The 24,190-nt window shown below is 37.5% G+C and overlaps 1 protein-coding gene across 1 annotated transcript in view; it reads right to left on the bottom strand.

Annotated features, from left to right (window-relative positions):
• LOC140244709 (LHFPL tetraspan subfamily member 6 protein-like) overlaps positions 1–24,190 on the bottom strand; it is a 47,380-nt gene that overhangs the window by 1,172 nt on the left and 22,018 nt on the right. Inside the window, exon 3 of the mRNA XM_072324325.1 lies at positions 14,114–14,212. Within this exon, the coding sequence (XP_072180426.1) occupies positions 14,114–14,212 (99 nt within the window). The remainder of the gene's footprint in view (positions 1–14,113; positions 14,213–24,190) is intronic.

Here is a 24,190-nt window from a genome sequence, read left to right as displayed (position 1 = left end):
TAGCAACTAAGCACCTGCAATTATTTTGAAATGCAATCATTGCAAAGTGCTTCAACAGACCTGACTTCAATTAGGCAACAGATATAAGGATATTTCAAAGGAATTTTTGAGATTTCTTATTGTGTTTTGTTTTTATTATTTTTTAATTGCAAAGAGAACAAAGTATGTTCAAGCTTAATATGTACAAAAGTGCAACCATTTATGAACTACCCATTTATGAACTACCCATTTATACATCAGAACCTTCTGTCTTTGAAGCTAAAATGGAAAGATACTTGTTGTAGATATCAACACTGAACTTGCAAAGTTTGCTCATACAATTTAATAAAAGTGCAACCATTCTTGAACTACCCACTCTGATAAATTTTCCTGTCCCAGTTAAGCTTAAATAATGATTCATGTCCTAGATATCACTATTAAACTTGCAAATAAGGAATAGTACCTCACAGCTCACATGCTCTCACTACAAACTGCCAAATTTGTATATGCATAGATAATAGAAAGCACCCAGGTTTCCAAATCTATACGGAAAAAACAGTCCAACATTTTCAATTTTCATGGTGGAAACACAAATATGTCTGCACAGGAAAATACAAAAATAAAATGTATGATGCCAATCTATCAAATACTGAACCATTATGGAAATAAGTTTTCTTTTTCCCCCAATCAAAAATATCCCTTTTCCTCTTTTTTTTTTTCAAGAGGAAAAGAGAAAACTGAGAAGACTATTCATATATGTATGTATGCCTGTATATATTATGTAGGTGTATCTTACAGAGGGAGATGTCCCGTTTTGGAAAGTATGACAGTGCATCATCTCGTAATACAATTCACGAACCAGATAACATCTCAACCTCTCACAACATGATGTGGGGAAAAGAAAACTTGGGGGGCCCTTCAGCTACGAGCCTTACACTAGCTCAGCACACTCCGCTGTCTATTCAAGCGTACTTCATTCCATATTCCAATAGTCACTCAAGACGTATTAGGTACCATTCACATCGCCCTAGCAGGCAATTAAAAACATCCTGCCGTATATTGAGTAAGTGTCTGCCATCCAACCCCTCCCCCTCAACCCCGCCATCCAACCCCCTCCCTCCCATTCCCAGCCAAGAATACATGAATACCCTCCTCAACTTGTCTCAATTTGTTACCACATGTCTGCTTTGTGCTTCGGGGAATAACGAAGAACTCTTGTTTCATTCTCCTCTTTCCAAGAGGAAAGAAAAAAAAAGGAACAGAATAAAGCTAAACAAGATTTATAAGGAAAAAATAAGAAGAGCTGGGATTAGAGTTTCACCAGAACAGCATCAGTCTGTAGACTCGGCTTTATGCTCTATAGATCCATCACAACTAGGTGTGAAAACGCCACCCACACTCTAAACCCAAGCACCCCCAAAATTGATTATGTACCACCAACTCTTATTATGCTCTCATCATGGCTGAGTAGGCTACAACTCTCGGGAGAATCAAAAGAGGAGATAACGTTAACGATATACATTTATATTGTTCACAGTATCGCACTGCCCAAAAGCATTCTGCAAATCATAGCCACATGTCGTTTGGCGGTTCATTTCAAGCCCAATCATCAAATATGTCCCCAGAGCTATGGCATTGTGATATTTGGATCTGCTGAATGTATGCAAACAACAGGGGGAAAATCATAAAATGTGAAGGAAGTTGTACCAAACACTGAATGCATTAAAACTGCCAAGAGGCATTTTCATTGAACATGACTATAGCCAAGGGCACTGACTGCTTAATGTCTTTTTTACAGCATTATGCAATGAGAGAGAATAATATAGCATCAAATCAGATTAATAAATTGCAACAGATATCAAAAGAAAGCCAGAGATACTGGCAGTCTAGTCTGTTGTATACTCATTCAAAGACATTATTGAAATTATGCATTATTTTTCTTATTTAACAATTCAAATATCTTTCTGTAATGCAATGCTTTCTTTTAAATGAAACCAATACACACATTTTTAACTTAATGAAACTAATTCAAACTTAAATCTAAGATACAAGAACTGCCTAATGGACAAGTAACTGTTACATGTGAAAGATATCTACACTTTGCAAGCCACATGGATTAACTTTTCTTGGTGGTTAGCGTATTTTGCCTTTGTTTTTGCTATTTTTGTCTCAGAAAAACACAAATAGACACATATGCCACTATTTATAAGGATTATGGTGCTTACCAGCACATGGGACATCCACCTGACAGCAAAAGTGGTATTTGGCAATATTAATAGGAGAAGTTATAAATGAAATGGATGCCTGCAGAAGCGTAAATGATGGACCATTCTGGTCATGTGGTCTATGCACAAGTTCATTCCTTGTTTGAACATGAATTCCATGAATTGGTACACTGGGCAAGCTCATGCATTATACTGCCTTGAAAATGAGTGAAGTGCCTATTAAAGCCAGTTGGTAATTAGCTCACGTGCACATTTGGTACAAACGACCTTTATATTTTCTCAGTTGGTTGGGCACTTCACTTGTTTTAAAAGTGTTGTGCTTCCGACGTAACAATTTATGAAATTCATGTTCAAACAAAGCACGAACTTGCATAAATCAGGTGACCAGAATGGTCCATTAACTTGGGGAAGCATCCATTTCTTCGTTTTGCATAGCATGCTTTAACAAACCTTTTCTGTTAATCTTGCCAAAGATACCAGGCCTGCTGTCAGGTGGATATGCTGGCAAGCAATATTTACAAGGATAATATGAATAATCATTGCAGTCTGCATCACAGATGTCTATCTCAGTACATTTAGTTGGTGCAAATGACCTTTTTTTTTTGCTCGTGCACAAAGTGGAACTACAAACTAGCTTATCATACCAACTGAGAAAAAAGAAAAGTCATTCATTTGTACCAATGTGCACATGAGCTAATTACAAACTGGCTTATTGTACAAGAGATGGCTATCACCTTTGGCTTGATTCAGAAGACGAACTTCTGAAAAAAAAAAAGACCGTGTTGACACAATACAAGCTGACAGTGCATGGCTGCTGCTCTGGCCGAATACTTTCCAGCACCAGGAATGATAACAGAAACAGCCTCCGGCAATGAATTCATGAATACAATTTTCATTCATTGCCAGAAAAATATTGGATTTCATGCACATATATTGGTGTCGCGCCAGTGCTGAGATGGTACAGAAGAAATATTTTTGGTGTTCAGGGTGGTAATGGCTCGTGGATTTTTTTTTTTGTGTGTGTTTTTTTTTCTTTTTGTTTTGTCATTTCTTTGATTCTTTTCTCGTGGTGGTGGACATGATGCTATGCAGGGTTGAATATGGCTGACTTCAAAGCTAGAGAGGAGTGAAACTAAAATATATGTGAATTCATTTCCATATTAGCAAGAGTTTCACTCTTTCGGCAGCCGTCAGTTCCTTTCAAAGTTTTCAATACTTTTCGTGCAAACCCTAGCAGTGGACTTCCATGAACAAATATTACTTTGGTTTACATATTTATACATGAAATTACAAGATATCATCATGATAACTTGGGTTTACACACAGATATTGTGCTATACACACACATCCATCTCTACTGTAAATAGAAATATATAAATAGATAGATATATGTAGAGAGATATATAGCTAGATAGATAGACAGATATATAGATAAATAGATGATAGAGAGAGAGATAAACAAAAAGATAAACAGATATCCTATTACATAAAAAAGACCTAGATCAGATATGGAAGAGAAAAAAAAAATCAGGACATCAAAAGAAAGTTTCATGTTTTGTTTTGTTTGTTTTTTTATTCATGTATTTATATGCTGGCAATCATCAAACTCCAACATGGATGATTCCAAATACCTCTTTCTCCGGATTCAGAACAAAGCATTAATGATTCAGGTCTTCATACTGCAGTAAAGAGGGGGAGCCAACGTCATCGCCACGTTCAATATTTCTTGATGGCTGTCTTCGGGCTCTTTATCACACTCTTCATCTCTTTTAGATATTTATGTTTTATGGACATCAATTTTTCAAAAAGCACTCGAGGCTAGATTTGATCGCAAATCTATGCCTTGTTCACACTAATCTGAGATTGAAAAACCTCAATGAAGTCATGAATAAATGAATTCATACATCACGAGTCACTGTAACTTCGCACCAAGAGAAATGGTTGAAAAGGCAATATGTGTCATGTGTATCCATATTTGATGAACAGCTTCTCTACAAGATTCTGAAATCTGGGTTAAATTGATCATTTTGCACCACCAGCCTAATCCCAAGTTTTGATAATTCAGGTTGTTAATTTCAGAGTTACAATTTTCCAGAGACACCAATTTCCTGCTAACAGCAATTTCCTTTTGTTTTCTTTATCCATATATATGTTTATCCATTTCCATCTCTGATTGAACCATAAGAGCTTGTCTTACAGACTCACTTTATTTCTTAAACAATTTTCTGACATTATTATTTTTTTTAAATCAGAAAGTGTCACATGCGAGCAGAAGGTCTAAGATTTCAGTGAAAGATTTCAGTGTGCATTATTAACTGAATACTTATTCATATCATCATTGAATTATTTACACATCTGCACTCACTAAAAGAACAGACAGAAGTATATCCATGGAGAATGCGCTCAGTAAAAATATCACTTGTCTCTCATTGGATTAATTAATAATTCTCTCGTTTTTTTCCTGGAGCTATCTTTAGGTTGCGGCTGTAGTTTCACTGATTTCACTTTAAATTAATTCCTTGCTTGGGCTAATTTCTCCCTAAAGACTCATGCTTCTCTTATAGCGATTCTAAAATTGACCTTTTCCAATTTATTCTTCCTTACCTGGTGCCTTGCCAATGAAGTTAAGCTCATTTTGAATACTGTGACCCGAGCACCTTTCAAACACAGCCGACGCAACCCAGGAGAATGTTGACTAAGCATTCGCACCCCCCTTTTTTTTTTCTTCTAATTTACTCACATCATGTCACTCATTGCAAAGGTCCCTCTTCATTATGCCCCATCAATTTGAGAACTCACGTGGCAAATACTTGAAAAGCTATGCAGCATGGAGCCTTAAGAATGCAGCACAACTGCAATAAAAAGCTTTGACTTTAATAGAATAGGGAGGGATGTTCAACTGCGAAGTCTTCCTGCAGCAAAAGTCAATAATCCAAAGCCCCATTTCACATCAAAAAATAAATTTGCATTCACTCTTTTCTGTAAACTGCATGTGTATGAATTCTCTTTCTTTTTTTCTTGAGTATGCACTTTAATATTGCAACATCCATTCTTTGTTTGCCCTTGTTTGGTGAAGAAGAAAGTTCCTTCAAAAAGATTTCCTTTTGTGCTTATAATTACCAGCCGGGGAATGGTATCTTAACTGGCAGACGCCGGCATCTGAAGAGCAGAGGGCAAAGGATGGAGACTTCAAGAGAGATGCGTGCATAAATGATTACAAAGTTGGTGAGTAAACAAGGGTTCATGTCATTGATTAGAACTTAAATGAGACTTGAATCAAGTTTAACTTAATCTAAAGAAAAATTCAGAGGGGGTAGCCCTCCTGTCATATGCAGGCTCTGACTCTGTTCACATGCTCCCTTCGAGGAGGTTATTTGAAATCAGAACAGCAAGTTACAGACAACAGACAAAATACCCAATAGGTCTAGAAAGAACAAGTACAAGCATCCTCATAATATCTTTTTGCATCTTTTAATTGCAGTTCTCTGACTTTTCAGTCACCACTACATTAGAAACGAAAATGAAAAACCTTGGAATGATCCTCTCCAACTGTATCAATGTAGTGTGCAAATATCATAAATTTCATCAATCATTCCAATCATCTAAAAACTGAATTTTGAAAGTTTGAGTAAGATGCAATAACCATAAACTGAGTCCCCCATGGGCCAGTACAAAAATAACATGAATGAAATATATAAAGCTGTCTAAAATCAAGCAAATTTGGTGAATTTTAAGTTTTGAATCTGAAATGGGTATATCGTCTGACAGCCAGGAGCCAGAGAAGTTTCCTGTTGCCATAGTGAGGCAGCAGGTAATTAATCTCCTAACACCCTTCTACAACTTCAACAAATTTCACTGGGCGATGTGATAAATTGGTAGAAATGCTGGCAAGATGACACGCAATTAGTCTGTTTTGAAGACTCCATGGATCACAAAAAAAAAATGGAGATACTAGGGAAAAAAAAATTACTAGGAATCAAAGAAGAATTCTTACGATGGCAAATGACAAACTTTTAAAGCATTTTTTATCTTTTTTGCTGCAGATAAAAGCCAATATAATTGTGATATCATTTTTGCAATGTTACATTTCCAATGATAGAGGTTATACAAGCAATGAGGAAAAGGTTTAAAGTAGCAAGAGGACAGTCAATAGTACGCTGATAAAAGGAACAGTGTCAAAAAGATTTCAAAAAGGGGATTGAAAAGTTGGTTTTAACTCATTCTTATGATGTTTTGATAACACAAACTACAAGGCAACGAACTTCAACACAAAAGCCTGAATTCACAAAGGCAGTTCAATTAAGTCCATGGTTTATGCACATTCTGATTGCATCAATGCACACAATTAGTTGTGCATGCTAACAGACATCCAAAAGCGATCACATGACGACACATGCACACGCTAGTTACGCCTATGTCACACTTTTTTGTTTCATGGAGTAAATTTAAACCACGGATTTGAGTTGTGTGTGACATTTTGGCCAAAGATTTTACTTGTACCACTACAGGAATACCAGTACCTCCTTGGTTATATGCCATGAAGCTAGCTCCAAGATTATTTATGCCATGGACCCTATGATTATGCTATGTACAGTTTGGGTGGGGGGGGGGGGAGCACCCTTGAAAGGAGATATTTCAGTGATGGTATGGATTACCTCCACTTAGACCGGTTCTCTAGCCGCATCCTCCCAACCATTTCAGCATCCAGAGCACTCACAGCAATCTTGGTAATTGGCATGATGGAAGTAGACCAATGACTAGCCTTTCTTCAAAGCCCCTCACTTTTATTGTTGAGCACCAATAGTTATATGTAAAGAGCCAAAGAGCCAGATCTGGGTACGTATAAGAACAAGGCCCCACTGAGATCTGTGGGTGTAAAAATCAAACTCATGCACCACTCTCCCCTGCATAATTCAGTCACTGACAAATTGTCAGTCATTTTGACCCATTAAATTAAATTGGTTATTTGTTCAATTTGCCCATCTCCAATCAAGTGTGAAATGTGTATATGCATGAGCTCCTTCGCAAGGTACTCTATTGATTGGTTGTGACTTTTGTTACCAAATGCTGGTAGCAAAATTTGGTTATTCGGTAAATGCGTAACTCAAAAAAAGCCCTCTCACCGAGTCTTGGCTTTTGCTGCTGGCTTGACTAGTCTCATGTAGCAATCCTTTGCTTGCTCCTATTGCCATCACTACAGTAGGAAGGTCTTTGCAAAAGGCTAATCAATATCATTAACAGCCAAATAAATCCAAAACAACAAAAACAACAACAGTGCCACGCTCGTGGAGTCTGGTCTGGCCCTTCCAGCCATCTTGTAAGTGGAACCTCAGCCAGCTGTTTTAACCTTACACCATCCAAAGATTTGACCCTATTCCATCCAGCGAGTGGAATTTGCCTGTGTTGGAAGCAATTCTATCCTGTACACAGAGCTGAACAAGTATCACATACTCTTGCCTATATTTCGGGGGAGATTGGATACCACATGGTAATCAATAAATTATTATTTTCTTTCACAGTAGCGTAACCAACTGTCAAACAAACTTGTGTGAGGTAGAGGTATGAATTACATCAGAAACTGAAGGATATGAAGTGATGATGTCGTTACCTAATAATTCTCCCATTGACCTGCAAACAACTCTTCACTAATTTTTTTTTTTTTTTTTTTTTTTTTTTTGGGGGGGTGGGGGGGAATGTGAAAGTGAAAGAGAAAGTTTAACTTTTCCACCAAAATATTGGTTGTGCCACAGTTTTATGTACTACCTAGTTAGGGCTATAGATACTAACTTTTTTCTCTGGCCATTAAAATATTTAAATCTGTTTATTCATATAAACAGAGACAACACAACCCACTTTGAATCTCAAAGTGCCTGATCGGGCCACAAAAAAAGATGGATTTTCTTTTTTGAAATTTGCTGGTTCAACATCACAAGCCCTGCAAGCAATGATGGTTAAAGGATTGCAGTTGCTAAATTATCAACCCAAACATGGTTTTAATGATATTTCTGGGCAAAAACTATACTTTTACAAGGGATTTGCAAGCTGATAATATCTCCCCTCAGCTAATGTGTATGCATTCATATGTGGTTGCAAGAGATTTCACTCTTTAATTACAAAATGTGCAAATCTTAAATATCTAACTTCATGTCTAGAGTTTGATTTTGATAAAACTTCTCCAACATATCCTTTCATCTAATTTTACTCTACTTAGCGAAGTCAACTCCCACAAGGTTTAAAATCGCATGTTAATGCTTTGCTAACATCAAAACACTTCTTTATCATAGCACAACGTGCCTGGTTGATATCGTTTGGCGACTACTGATAGTCACCTAGCTGCTTCCCGGAACACTAATACAATTTATAATGTCACTGTTGTGGGATATTATTATACCTTTGCTTCTTGAAAAGGAATGATATTATGCAGTTAAGTTGCTGTAGTTCTCTTTGGTGAATTAAACACTCGTAAAAGTGTCTTGCAAGTCCTGCTTTGTGATATATCACGCTCATAAAATGTACGGACATGGATACGAGAGCTCCCCTGTTTATGCAGGCTTCGCATATGTTGACATATATATGACACATTTACATTGTGCAGGTCCAGTGCTAAATGAATTATAAGTGTCAGCCTTTTCGTGATTATTACATGAAAGATTACACTGATTGCAGCCAACTGGACTGACATTTCGCGTATTTGGTGTAAATCACGGTCGGATACATGCGCCGTGTTCTTGCTGTGCGTGCGCAACTACAAAGGAGATATTTGCAATATCCCATCTAATGAATAAATGGTACGAGCTCATGAGATATACCATGCTCCTCCAGATGTATTCCACATGCGGCCGATATTACCCCATGTCTCCAAACATTGGGATCATAATCGAGTTTGACTTCAAGGTTCTGTTGGCGAGATCATGCCAGACAACAGATTAGATAACAAGTGATATTGTGGGACTGCTCATGGGAAATTGTAATTCATGTATCTCCTCCTCGTATTCCTGCAACAAAAATAAATGATTCATAATTTGCAAAGGCTCCGCAGAAAAGGAAGATGACTCTTATTGGTAATTTGGTTGGCCCAAGCTTCTCTTAGAATTCTGATCACTGTCAGTGAGACACAGAAAATTTAATCCCAGTGTCACCAGCCTGACAAATATTTACCCTTCGACATTGAGTTGAAGGGTCAAAGTTCGAGAAAACTATACCCCTGATCACTGCACATTTTCTCAGGTTTCCCTTCTCTGACTGACTCCTGAATTCACTGCTGCTGAAAAATTTGAAAATGTTGAAGAAGATGATGTACAGATTCATTTTTTAAACACATTTCTTCTTACTTAATTGGATTAAATGGATGAGGCAGCATATTTTGTCCTTACTTAACAATGAATTTAATTGTTGAATATATATATAAATATATAATATTGGTATATCTTTAATACTGTGCTCATAACTATATATCTTTGAACAGGACAATGTGAACAGCAATATAAGAAAGGCAAAAATAGATGCCCAATCCATGGACCCTATCACTTATTCCTACAGCACTGCTGATATCTGAGTTATGATGCGGTATTTTCAAGAAAATATGTGCGGTTTTCAGAGAGCCACTTATCATGTGTCACATAAAGTGTCGATTCCACTTCAACATCTTGCAGTAGCGGAGCACTTACATGAATGGAGAAATGAGCATGCGGTGGTCAACTCTAAGCATCAGAATTCATCCATGACAGTGCTTTGATATCACTCCACCACTCCCCTGTGTATGTTTTTGCCGTCTCTCCGTCTGATTCTATCCATTTGTCTACAACTCGGTCCATCTGTCTATTCACCTATCTCTCTATCTACCTGTCTGCCTATCTATCTATCTGTATGTCTATGGAAATATATCTGTCAATATATCCATCTGCCATTCTATCCTCTGTCTATCCATCTATCTATCTATCTATCTATCTATCTATCTATCTTATCTATCTATCTATCTTATCTATCTATCTATCTATCTATCTATCTATCTATCTATCTATCTATCTATCTATCTATCTATCTATCTATCTATCTATCTATCTATCTTATCTATCTACCTATCTATCTATTTATCTATCTATCTATCTATCTATCTATCTATCTATCTATCTATTTACCTATCTATCTATCTATCTATCTATCTTATCTATCTATCCATCTATCTTATCTATCTATCTATCTATCTATCTATCTATCTATCTATCTGTTTATCCATCTATTCTTCTATCTCTCTTTTTTCCATCTGTATCTCTATCTCTCTACCTATCCCTACATCCTGCTCTCCTTCTTATACTCTGAACATTTCATCTGCTTGTCAGTTATGTTCGGCCTATTTCATTCCACTGGAACACTGACTGTATATCCTGTTTGCACACAGTCTGTAAAAATGTTTAAAGGCATTATTTACCATTTGCAGATGAAACAAAAACTGAGCTTTAGTGCTTCACAATAGTCCTAACATCTGAGTCAGGGATAGAAACAACCAATGTAAACAATTGAATCAGTATAATTAATGTTAAGTATTGTTTGATGTACAAAATGTGAACAATAGTTATAATAAGACTAAACAATCAAGACTAAACAATGTAAAGTTATGGTTTATTGAAAAAAATAGTGATATCTCCTTTTATATTTTAGGCTTTATTGCAAAAATTTTATATGGTAAGATGATGTGATAAAACTGACCTGTACATTTGCATCAAATGCTATTACTTAAACATTTTTAAATTCACTGCTCCCAATGGTAAACAATACCTTTAAACCCACATATGTTTGACTGAGATAGCTCAATTTTGCCAACAGACAGCTTGTCAAACAACTCCTTCAGCAACCGTCTTTTATCAGCCATCATTCTTTTCTAAACTAAAACCCATCTCATATTTTAAAGAGAAAAAGTACACTCGTTTTATGTAACTGCCTGTTCCAATTTGCACACCATCATTCCATGCTCACAGAAATGCAATTACTGGTGAAGTGCAATGAAGTTGTGATAGAGGGTGAGCGGAATGGACAACTAATTGAATATAAAGAGACGGGGAGGGCTCCAGAAGATAAATACAAGTACCTGGTATGGCAGGAGGTTGTGTCAGCAGTAGGTGAGGAGGAGAGAAAGATGCAGGAGGACAGGAAGATGTGGGAGAGAGGGGGAGTGGGAAGAAGGGAGTGGGAGGAGGAGACAACATCAGTATTAAGGTGGATACAACAAAGAAGGTTGGAGAAAGGGGGAGTGGGAGGTGGAACCAACATCAGTAAGGTGAAAACAATATACAATGATGGAGGGGGAGGAGGAGGTGGGAGCAAAAGGAGGAAACTAAATCAGCATTAAGGTGAACAGAACACAGAATGAGTGGAGGAGGGGGTGGGAGGTGGAAACAACATCAGTATTAGGAACAGTGAATACAAGAAAGGAGGATGAAGATTTGGGGGGGGGGGGAGTGGGAGGTAGAAACAAAATCAGTATTAAGGTGAATACAACATAGAATGATGGGGGGGGGGCAAGAGGGGAAAGGGAGTGGGAGGAGGAGGAGAGAGATGGGGTGGGAGGAGGAAATAACATCACTATTAAGGTGAATACAACATAGAATGATTGAGGAGGAGGAGGGGGAGTGGGAGGTGGAAACAATAGTATGGTGAATATAACATGGAATGATGGAGGGAAGATGGGGAGAAGGGGGCAGGAAGAAGAAATAACATCAGTATCAAGGTGGATATAACATACAATGATGGAGAAAGAGGGGGATGGAAACAACATCAGTAAGACCATAGAATGATAGAGGGAGGAGGAGGGGAAAGGGAGCAAAAGGAGGAAACAAAATCAGTATATAAAAGGTGAATACAACAAAGAAGGATAAAGAAAGGGAGGAGTGGGAGGTGGAAACAACATCAGTAAGGTGAATACAACATAGAATGATGGAGGGGGAAGGGAACAAAAGGAGGAAATAAGATTTAAGGTGAAAACAATATAAAATGATGGAGGGGGAGGGGTACGGGTACAATATAAATAGAGAGAGAGGGTAGAGGGAGAGAGTAAGTGGGAGGCGGAAACAATATAAGTAATGTGAATATAACATAGAATGATGGGGGGGGGGGTAGAAGAGAGAGAAGGAGTGGGAGGAGGAAATAACATTATTATTGGTGAATGCAACACAGAATGGATAATGGAGGGGTAGGGAGAGGAGGGAGGGGGAGAGGGGAGGAGGAAGGGAAGAAGGGGATGGGGAGGGAAGAGAGGGAATAAAAGTAGGAAGTTAAAGACAATATGTGACCCTGCACCTCAAAACAAACAAAAAGTCGCCACACATGAATTTTTAGTTAAGACCATATTCTGAAAGAGCATACTTTAAGCTTTAAAATGATGTATAACTCAAATCAAATGGACTCTCCTAACCTATCTAAATATTGGAAAGAAAGCACAAACTCAGGAAAAGTGTGAACTGAGAAAAGAGGCTCTGAAGTACAGTGTCTATTCAAGCGCTTAATCTTTACCAAACCGTGCTGGCTGTGCGATGAATGGGACAAAAAACAGGAAGTAAACCACCAGAGTAACAACAATGAAGGGATTACCAGATTAAATTGAAATTAAGCATGCCTCATTAACGCATTCTTTCCATAATCAATGCCAACTCTCAAAGCAGTAGCACTATCCATTCAAAAGTTATTAGAGTTGAAAGTGAAGAGTGTGGACAAGGTTTTTCAGAAATGAAAAAGGGATTCTAAAGACACACCTAATCACACTATTATACCAAAAATGTTCGAGATAAACTGCTAAAAAAACACACTTTCCTGCCCGTTTTATGATACCAAAGTTTAGCATAATATAAAAGAAGACCCGCTCTTTCAGAAAATATGAAAAAGTCAAGTTCGGCTAGGTTGACCCATTTCACTTATTTTCAGTCCTCACGCAAAATCAGTGTGTGCGACTTTATGTTTGTTTTGAGGTGCACGGTCACATATAGAGTGGGGGGAGGGAGGGGGGGAGGGAGAGGGGGAGGGAAAAGGGGAAGCAAAAGGAAGAAACAATAATGCACAACTTAGAATGATAGAGAAAGAGGGGAGAGATGAAGGTGAGGGGAAAAAAGGGAGGAAAGAAGTAAGGAAGAATGTGGCAGAAGAAGACACTGGTGGTGACACATGAAATAGAACACTGAAGTGGTCGGGAGAATCGAGGGCACTGACTTTGCATCCCTGAGACTATCAAAGTGAGAAGATATATTCTAACCGTCTGCCGGTAAATAAAGATGAACACAAACAAGCAAAGAGATAATAGATATAGACTGCAAAAGACTAAGGAGATGATGAATATAGAGTGGAAAAGACTAGAGATAATAGATATAGACTGAAAGAGACTATCAACTGCACAGTTAAAAAGATACCCAGAAATAAAAGAAAGACAGATGTCATGGTAGTGATGCCTACACATGGCTGCATGTGAAGAGTTTGATTGCAAAATGAGCCAACTGCATTCTTGGCAATTTGAGATATCTGCAATTAAACCTGCTAAAAAACACAGAAACTAATAAGAAAATATGGAATATTTCTAATTATAACTTCAAAAATATTTCTCGTTATGCAACAAGTGAGGTATCATTACTTTGCTCTATCTGATAATGGTGAAATGTATGAATATGGCATTTACCCCATTTTGCGGTCACACTTTTCATATCATGCAGACTCTGACAGCATGTCAATTTCTACTAGAGCAAAATGCATTCTTGCAAAATTACTCGAGAGAATTGACTCTGAGCAGAGACCGAACAAAAACATATTTGCATTAGCAGTCACATATACATTTTGCATTCCCTGTTGATATTGATTGGGTAAATATTCCTTTGAATCAATTTGTCAGTGTCACTTTTGCCCCTGACTGGTTCTTTCCACGAGTAATTTACCTAGGTAAAATGCATCCGACGTTCCACCGCAGGCCTCCTTGACTTGAATGTGGTTCCAGCCGTTGGGGTATAAGACACAGCCCACACCAATTAGAAGAGCTGGCAGGGGAGATGAAATGTAAATAATATCATTGCAGCAAAAATTCATCAACGTACTCATAGGAGATACGTATAGCGAGTACAAAAGTTCACCATATTTCTAGTTCAAAAGGAAAAGGGATTTCACTTGGACTCTGATATGTATTAATGATGTCGGGTTCATTAGCCGCGCCCTGAACTGATGAGTAGATCATGCATTCAACTTTGATTTGTGGTGCAATCTAAAGACGACTGCTTTACTCAAGGGATAAATAAACCTGATCTGTAAAGTGCAATTACACTGCCACAACTCACAAAAGGGCAAAATTCATTGCATCTTTAAATGAAGAAGGTGTACCAACATATGACCTGCTAAGAAAAAACATATCTATATACAACAGCCAGACATAAACTGTACCTACTACCAAGCGTAAATCATCATATCCTCAGCTGAGAATCAGAAGGGCTTTACTGCAATTTTTGGGATAATTGAGTTATTGGTATCATGTTCTAGAGCTCAATCTCCTCGACATCACACTGTCAATTTTAAATTATTTTCATTTTCAGTAAAATGTTAAAAATTAAAACCTTGAGGCAGTATTTTAACCCAATATTTGGAACAATGTTTATAAGTATGATACCCACTTTTGATTTAATGAACTTTTTGTTTCATGAAAATGAATTGTTTTGTTTTTATTGAAGCTCAAATCTTAGAACATGATCTAGTGCCCTTCTGGTTCTCAGCTGATGACATCCAGTTTAGCCAACCATGCATTTGCTGTAGTGCTCTGACCTACCAAGCGGCCAAAGAGTAAGCCAGGAAATCATACGTAGGAAACCTCTCTCCTAACTCCCCCCCCCCCCAAAAAAAAAAAAAGAAAAAAGTTTCAAAAAATATATTTAATATTCAATTCCCCTGACAGAAGCCTTGGGGGAAAATTGTCCATTAAGGTTAATTCCTTTTCTGTAGTTTTGAAAGCTAAGCATAATCTTAGGACCATTATTGGTGCCAAGGCACGCACCCCTATTAGCCCCTATCTGCCACCATTTGAACTCCCCTGAACAAATATTTGCTCTATAATCTTTGAAGGTGGTGAGAATGAGGAGCTAACGAGGAAAGGTAAACACACTTGAAAGTTTGATACACACACGCACACACAATACAGATATTTATGCATTAAAAATATTTGACATGGGTCTGAGTGTTGGGTGAGGAAACACAGGTCAAGAAATTATTTTTGTTCTTCTATCTTTCTTGTCTTGTCTTTGTCTTTTCTGTCTTTGCTTTGATAGAGACTGGTGAAACCTCTTCCTAATGTTCCAGTTAAACAAATTATCATACTTTTAGCATGGCCTAACTGTTGATAAGAATGAAATTACAAAAATTCACTGGATATCCTGTATACAAAGAAGTATTAACATGGACATGGATTTGTGAAATGAACAGATATCGGCTATTTCTGAAAAAAGGATATTGGTACCACAAAAAAAGTTGTTGTTGTTGTTTTTTAAATCAAAGGCTATTTAGCTTCTCATCTATAAATTTACATGCACACATTTTAATGCCTTACATTTTCTAACATACAGATGTGACATAGACAAAGAAATGTGTAATTGGTCATTATTCCTTTCTTCAATGATTTTCTAAAATTTGTGGTTGTAATTTGAATCTTGCCAAAAATTTATCTTCATATGATCCATCATACCACATGTAGCAGGTGAGAAATATGCTGGCTCATACGAGGATTGGCTACTTTATCGGCTATCTGTGACTCCATTAGAAGCGGCTTGTGACTAATTAGAGGCATTTCTACCCCATTTATGCTTAAAGTACATTGATTTTTCACCCCCTTCCTTGACTGACATCCTGTCTCATTTGCACTTGAGAGAATAGAGGAATTACCAATAAAGTTAATGGGCATCCTAAAATTTGACCAGTAAAAATCAAAGTGTCGTCATTAAGAAATATCCGCTGGGCATCCCTAATGAAAAACCATCAGTCGGCTTTTTCTTTTTGTTCTGCACAAAAGAGATCGGCCAATGTGAAGAATACCGGCCATTACTGAGGCTCTTGTTTGCCCCCCGCGTGGCTGACAACAAAAAATCTTTGGCATTTTTCCCAACTTCCTCTCTGATGAGTGCTGCTGCGTTTCAAGACTGATTACTAGGAGTACCACAGTGCTGCGTTGGAAAATTATGGGTCATGTGAAGTTTAGCTCTACCCAGGAGTAATGGGCCCAGCCTATATTTGCGGGGGGGGGGGGGGGGGGGGGGTTACATTTTGGCTGAAAAGCAGCAGGGTTCTATGCATTTGGCCAATATGGAACCTGCTCACTTCACTGATACGGAAACAATGCAAGATTGCCATAATGCTCTAAGTGCTTCTATCTCATGAAGATATGAAACTTGCACGAATGAAGTCAAATGGAGTCAGTTCATGATACATACCATTTTATGACAATGCTTTGGATAACTGAGCACCAATGCGGTAATGTTCAATTGCAGCGATTTCATAGAAAAGTCACAAGTAAAACAGTAGCCCTCGTTGCAGAATTACCTACTTTACACAGTAAAACTTTGTCCAATTTGTATTAAAGTGTGGTAATGGCAATATTTTGAAGTTTACTGTGAGTCATTTTTGAGTGATTCTTTAACATATTAGTGAAATGAAGCAGTTCTCATTACCATAGTAACTCTTGAGCAGCTTAAGAGATAGATTCTTGAAAACATAGAGAAACAGCATAAATAAATATAGGGGATATGCAGCATTCTCGTCATCAGAAGCAAAAGATTGCTATTTTTCACAAAGCCCTCCTGGTTCTCTGCTTTGTCACGATACCAACCAATTATCTTGTTTTCTTCACCAAGAAAACTGACTTATCTTGTAATAATTGTGAACAAAGTGGATGGAAAGAAAGTATTTAACAAACACACATTGACAGATTCAATTTTTTGTCTACATTTATCTGAAGACTTAAAACTTAATCTGGACAACTACACTGACGACAACTTTTGGCTGTCAAACATTTTTCTATGAAATATTTCAACACCTTCTGCACCAGAGACTTTGGACGGTCTGTAAAACGCTTTGGTGTTTTCTAAGCCAATGGATACTCAAAGCACACAAAAGGGTTAATGGTCTTTCCACGATGCCGTAGCTCCATTCTCTCAATCAAAACCAACTTCTTTCTTCATACAAATCCGAGCCTTTCTTGGAAACATAAACATACAGTCTTCCTGACAGTGAAAAAGGTATTACTCATCAGAGCTAATCCTACATTAGAATAGAGACAGTATTCAGCAGAGGGCCAGGCTACACATTCATAGTACCGTATGTTAGCCATGTCTTCATCCAAAGTGGGCACATTTTGACAAGAAAGGTGTTTACTGCAATTTGAAATGAAAGATCAAAATATATACACAAGATCAAAATATATGCACATCAGAACATTTTTTTTTTCTTTGTTACTAGATGGTTTTGGCAAAATCAATCAACACTTTTATCTTGCGAGATAAATACAGCAGCAGGTGAAATAAGAGGTGATTCCTTAGGAGCATTGAAAAATTCCACATCTTCTCATTGTCTCTGAGAAGGGGTCAATTCTAACGGATGTAATACACTGCTCGTAAGTCCGGTTCTTGTAAGTAGTAAGTTAAGATATGTACATCTCTTGGCCTAATTTCTGAGCCAGGATGGTTGACAAATGTCAGGTAAGCTTTGCCGGAGTTAAGACTGGCTGGTAAAAGAACGCTACAGTCTTTAAATCTGCTTGGTGTTCTAAAATAGAATCAGATGTACATGCAGGGCCAGAAAACAAGATAGAAGGATCTCAAATAGGAAAGACGCATGGCAGCAGAGTACTCCCCCAATTCCGTTCAAAAGGTGAAGTCGCATGACGAAAGTAAACACATTTATCTCACGTCCTTGAGAGTTACATGTCTTCCCTGATTCCCTGTGATTAATTGGGTCAGAGCAAACAGCGCCAGCCTGAGGGGGCTCGCTCCGCCTGTCACATTTTCCTTGATTTCCTCGCTGCCTTCCACCGAGGGCTCCAAGAGTGCTCTCACAGCTCCGATTAGCGATGGCACAGGTAAATTTGCACGGAATGCTTCACAATCGCTTGCCAAACAAAGGCCGCATTATGGCCTAACGCCATTAGTTCAATGGTCTGTTTTCGCAGATGCGCGGCAACGTAAGCTGACGCGACGGACGGCAAACACAAGTCAATGTATCCAATATGGACTCCTTCGAAGTAGGTTCATGACCTCTACCGACATTTCCAGTCAATGCTAACTTTTCCCTATGATTTTCTAAAATCCAAATCACCTTTGCAAAGCATCTAGACATCTGACTCCTGTAAAGCCAGTGGGTGAATTTGGATTTTGCTTTTAAAGTATGAAATCATACCTGTAAGTAATTGAGGTTTGGAGGAATCATAATTATTTTCACCAAAGACTAAAAAGTGAGGAGAAAAGTTTATTGTTATTTACATAGTCTTTGATTAATTGAGCTCCAGGCGGTAATGAATCTCAATAACATGATAACATGACGACACAATACAACAGTCTCTTTCTCAGAGTCTTACAGACAAATGAATCCCATTTGTACAAATATATTACTTCATTTCTTCAGTCAATGCAAATCATGCCATAGATAGAAAATCTAATCTAGAGCAAGCTGTCGAATTGAGGTGCATGTACGGTTTATGAGGTTGAAGCCAAAAAGTGAACCTCTCTGCCGTTCCAAATATACACACTCTTTGATTTAGAATAATGACAGAATCAATTGCCCATCTCGTACTGTGGCACGGAAAGTCAACGACCGCTGATGCAGTGTTCCCATGGCGACCCCTCCAGTACTTTCACTAACTACATTTGGTGAACAAGTGACAGCCTGTCTTATGTGTATTAGGCTGTTGAAGAAATCTTTAACAAAATTCTTATATATCGCAGATATGGGAAAAAGTGGCCCAGAATGCATTGCTTACAGAACAATCAGGAACTTTTATAAAATGTCACAAATGCTTCTGGTTATATTTCACAATGTGATTACATTTATAAGCAAACATGATCTTCAAATTCTGTTTGCAAATTCTTCATTTTCTGAAATATAATGCAGCCATATTCATATTCTACCATGATTCCACAGGGTTGCTACATTTCACTCACATCTTTTCATCATTTTGACTAAAAACAAAATTTCCACAAAGATGTCAAATGTCTCTTCTGAAGAAAAATAAAAATGGTCAGAGTGACAGTGGAATGTTTCATGATGGAGAAACAAGATGACAACTGTAGAACCTTGCCCTAAGAAATGAATTCCTCGACATTCTATCTGAAAAATGATTCCATGGGATGTCTATAGACGCAAAACATGAGACCAGATGTTGAGTCATAAGTGTAACGTCCTGCAAATCTTGGCTGAATAAAATGCTATTCAAGGCACCCCCTACAAGCTTTGCGATGTACTAACGTGGAGATGTTGCAGCATGTTTCTATATGGACAGTGTTCATCTATCTTTCATCACAGTCACAAAAAGCTTTGAGTTCACATTTGCAGAGAACTGGGAGATAATCAGCCCACACAACCACTTGCATCAATAAAAGTTTAAAGTTGTATGATACCAAAATTTACATTATATCAATAATTCATCTTGTATCATATTGTATTTCTTTTCAAACTCTACTTCTTAGTAGCATTCATGAAGGCAATCTGATCATGTTAGATTTAATGCACATGATATCAGTTACTCCTACAGTTCTACATCTGCAGCAAGGGGATGAATAGGATCACAAATTCAGACTGCTTCCTTTAACCCTCTGGAGGTAAAAAGAGGTTATAGAGGAAACAACGGTAAATTTATGTAAATTGGATCGGATGAAGTCACCTCTTTTCCTCTCATTCAATGGAAACCACCTCTCGGTGAATACACCAATTGATAGAGCCAAGGCAAAAAGCGCTTTCAACTTGGTAATCATGTGTACTTATTCATTACTGCCAATTGTGGTCAGATTAGGCATGCCACTTGCTAGTCTCTGTTCAAGCCACCTGAACTTGACAATATGTACGTTCGAACAGTCTTGGATGTAGTTTCATTATACTGTGATCCTACAGCCACACTTTTTATTGTCTTTAATCTATTTCCTTGTCATATTGTGCAAAACTTTTGATTCATATCTGTATATTACAATAGCAAACACTTTTCGAACTGACTGTGACTGACCAATAACTGGCAAATGAAAGACATCATCACAGGTACGATTGAGGTCTATTAGGTAGGATAGCAGTGATTAGAGATTTGTGTGTTCACACAGAAGAATTATTGTTGTTGTTTTTTCCATCATGTTGCAAAAACAGACTTTAAAAAACTTTTCTTTATTAAAAAAAAAAAAAGTTTTAAATGTATCAAATGTATTTGAGACTGGGACCTGAGATTTGCAAGATTCTAAAAATAGGTAATCATTATCAACCATACCATCTAGTCCTCTGTTCTGCATATGTCAGTAAAATAGCAGCATTTGCAGCAGAATGCTACCAGATCTTTTGTGAGTTATATAACTCTAATACATGAAATTGAAAAAAAAATGCTCACGTTTCTGGCAAATTGACATTACAGGTTCAGCAAACTCTACAATGCCCTTTGAATAGGAGAGAGACGTCAAAAACATGCTACGAGAAGCACTCCCTAAAGCTATGTTTACTGGACCATATTGACAAATGTTATATGTTTAGAAGGAGTTTGGATGGATTGGATAGTATGCAAGAGGTACACTTATTAAGGGACTGTGCATTTTACAAACAAATGAGTTGGTCATTCCCTTCTTGGAAGGATCCTGAGTCTAACAAATGTCATCTTTAAATTGATATAATTAACCTTTCAGATTTTAGCATGGAAATTATGATTTTTTGTCGTCTTAGTAGATATTTGTTCATGTCCGTGCATCCGCATGACATGGGATTCTAGTTTAGTCATGTTGTGCCTACTCTCTGGTCCTGATAATTAAATCCACTACCTGGGGTCAGAGCCACAAATTTGACTTCTTGAGAGGATATAGGTTAATTATGCAAAACGAAAGAAAAAAAGGACAGAAAAGAGTTTCGCTTGCAGGCACACATGCTAAAATCTGGCAATATACATGCAACTGTAACCCCAATTTGAATTTAAATCTGTCTCTTGCTACATGGCATAGAGAAGAGTTCACACTTAAAACACAGCGTGTCACATGATCAAGTTTGTGAAGTCAACATGAAATGATAAGAGAACAGTGAACACTAATTTAAAAACAAATACTTCAACTAGACTCGTATGCTCTCTCAACCATCAAGCACATTTGATATATTTTTACGATTAAAATGTATCATGTCTTAATTTTTCACGGGATGACCAAGTGTTATTTTATCAGAGTTTGCTGCATTTCAAAAATTTCAAAATTCCAAAATTTTCTGATTCACATAATTTGTAGAGTCCCACTATAGGTGGATACAGTATAACAAGCACACAGATTTAAGAAAAAGGCTTTAAATTCTATATATATATCTTATTTCACGGTGTGCATAAACATATAAAATCTAGAATCAAAGAATATATTTATGGAGAGATAGACAAGGATATCAAAAAGGATATTTTATTTGGATGCAATGATGTAAGCTTGTAGCTCTCAAAAAGGATATCTTATTTGGAATTCAACATAATTAAATTATGTTTCATTTTGTCATTAATGATACATGTATCCTAGAATATAAAAGGTAAAAAAAACCCTAAAACATGGCACAGTGCATTGCATTTCATGGTGTTATGCCAAAAGAAACATCAATAAGAAATAAGAAATGAATGTTAATACATCGTAACTGAAGCAGACATATATGACTTTATATATTTCCATCAAAATGTAATATCCATAAAAAATCAGACCAATCTATTGCAGCATGAGCAACCACATTACCAGGTACACAACACATCTTCATATTTATTGGTAATTTCTTGTCCACCTATCTGCCACAACCACAGTAATGAGCACTCACTGGTATTCACCTAACCACCAAAAAACTGCTTGTAACATGGCAGATATATCTGAATGCAACCCCTGTTCAGTTCAGTTTAGATGTACTCCCATGATCCCATTTCCATCCATTCCCAAACTTGGGCAGGCACTACTTTTAAACCATAAGTGACTGGTTCGACAGTCTATACACAATGCCTACTTCTTGCGGAAGATATAAATACATGGAAACTGGCCGTTGCAGCGAAAGGGCCAGCAAGCTGCCGCAGACTCTCGCGGCTCAAAATGCGAAGCCGCAAATTAGATTTGACGGCTTATTCCGATCGGAGTGCCTCCAATCTACCCCACCAAATTATCCGATCAGACAAACAACCGTAACAGGCACAGCAAATAGTGTGAACCAAAGGAAAGGGTAGAGTTTACCCTCCCCCAAATCCACTTTTCTGCAGGAAACATTGATGGTATGGCCATCTCGCACAAATCAGTCTAACCTTCGTAATATCATGCCAGTGGATGGCATTTGGCAAAGGGCATGGTTTCGCAGAAAATTGCAACACAAAGTGTGTTGTTCAACTTTGCTTTTCTCGAACAAGCAAATGAGTGACGACATGGCCAAAACAAGCATGCTAAAGATTAGAGATTGACCTTGAACTACTCTTTGTATTAAGAACAATCAGATCATTTAAAAATTGTTTGCTTTATCAGTAAAACATAATGTAAACTATTCACAAACACCTAAAATCAGTGTTGAAACTTTTTTTTTTCAATGGAGTTCATTTTGAATAATTGTACTTAGATGGTGCTATTATCAAAGTCAAGTTGAATGAATATTGTTAACCTTTTTGGGATGAACTGATTTGTGATAACACACATTTCCCATTGAGACCTGTCCAAGTATACTCGGGACTGGTCTTCAATGAGTTAAAAGAGGTGTTTATACAACCCATCTTTTTATTCTGGGGCAAAGTGTGTCACCAAAAGCTCTTGATATCAATATTCAGCACTTCTCCAGACAAGTAACCATGGAGTCTTCACAAAATATGGACCTATATATCACCATGGTTCCATAAAGCATGAGCATAAGATCCAGTTTTTACAGTGCTTGCCAACTTGCATGTATATATTCACAGGACATACTGAGGAAGATTATTCCCACGCTCGACCGCATTGTCAAGAGACAATGGAGGTTGAATTTCTTGGTCACAGTAGTGTTAATATTTCACTATGTGATATGTACACTCTTGGGTTCTCCTCCTCCTCCTCCCCCACCCTCCCCCCTTTGAAATTACAGAATCACTTCCGGTTAGAAAGGGGAAAAAATACTGTCATTCCTCGAAAGATTAATTCCAGATAATGCCAATTTGAACAAGGCATGGTTGTTTCACTCACTTCTTCTCTGCAAACAATCAAACTATGAAGTAAGCGAATTCCTGCTAAGTGACCTCAGAGAAATGTTCCTGTGTTGAAGGTTGCAGAGAATCAATAATCCCTGTTCAACAAAGCTGATCGGATGAATGCACCCCCTAATAAAGGCCACAAGTCAGTGATTAAGTTCAGTTTTGTTTAATCAAGATGAATGAACATTGCCTCGAAATGTGACCTGGCTGAATGCAAAAGAACTGGAAACTTCCAAAGTCAGTGATTTTAGGACATGCATGTACGTGATTATTTTCTTCTGGAATATATAATAATGTGGCCTTTCTATGTGTCAACAACAAAAAGATCTCAGCTCATCATTTTGTCTATAATTTCAGGCTGTCTTTTGCAAAACAATATCGTGTATTAATAAATATATATGTGGTACCATTAAATGCATTTAAACAAAAGTGATGCGTTCAAACAATTATTGACCCGTTGAGGATGGACTGATTTTGCTGTAACATGCATTTCCAATAGACACTTGCCCGAGTATTCTCGGGACTCGTCTTAAATGGATTAATATAATATCAAACTTGCGGTGGAGTTGATTCATGAGTGTGGCAAATACACATTGGCAAA

This window comes from Diadema setosum, chromosome 21, assembly GCF_964275005.1.
Source record: "Diadema setosum chromosome 21, eeDiaSeto1, whole genome shotgun sequence".
Lineage (NCBI taxonomy): Eukaryota > Metazoa > Echinodermata > Echinoidea > Diadematoida > Diadematidae > Diadema > Diadema setosum.
The sequence above is the reverse complement of the archived record's forward strand: the minus strand, read 5'-3'. Positions and strand labels throughout refer to the sequence as shown.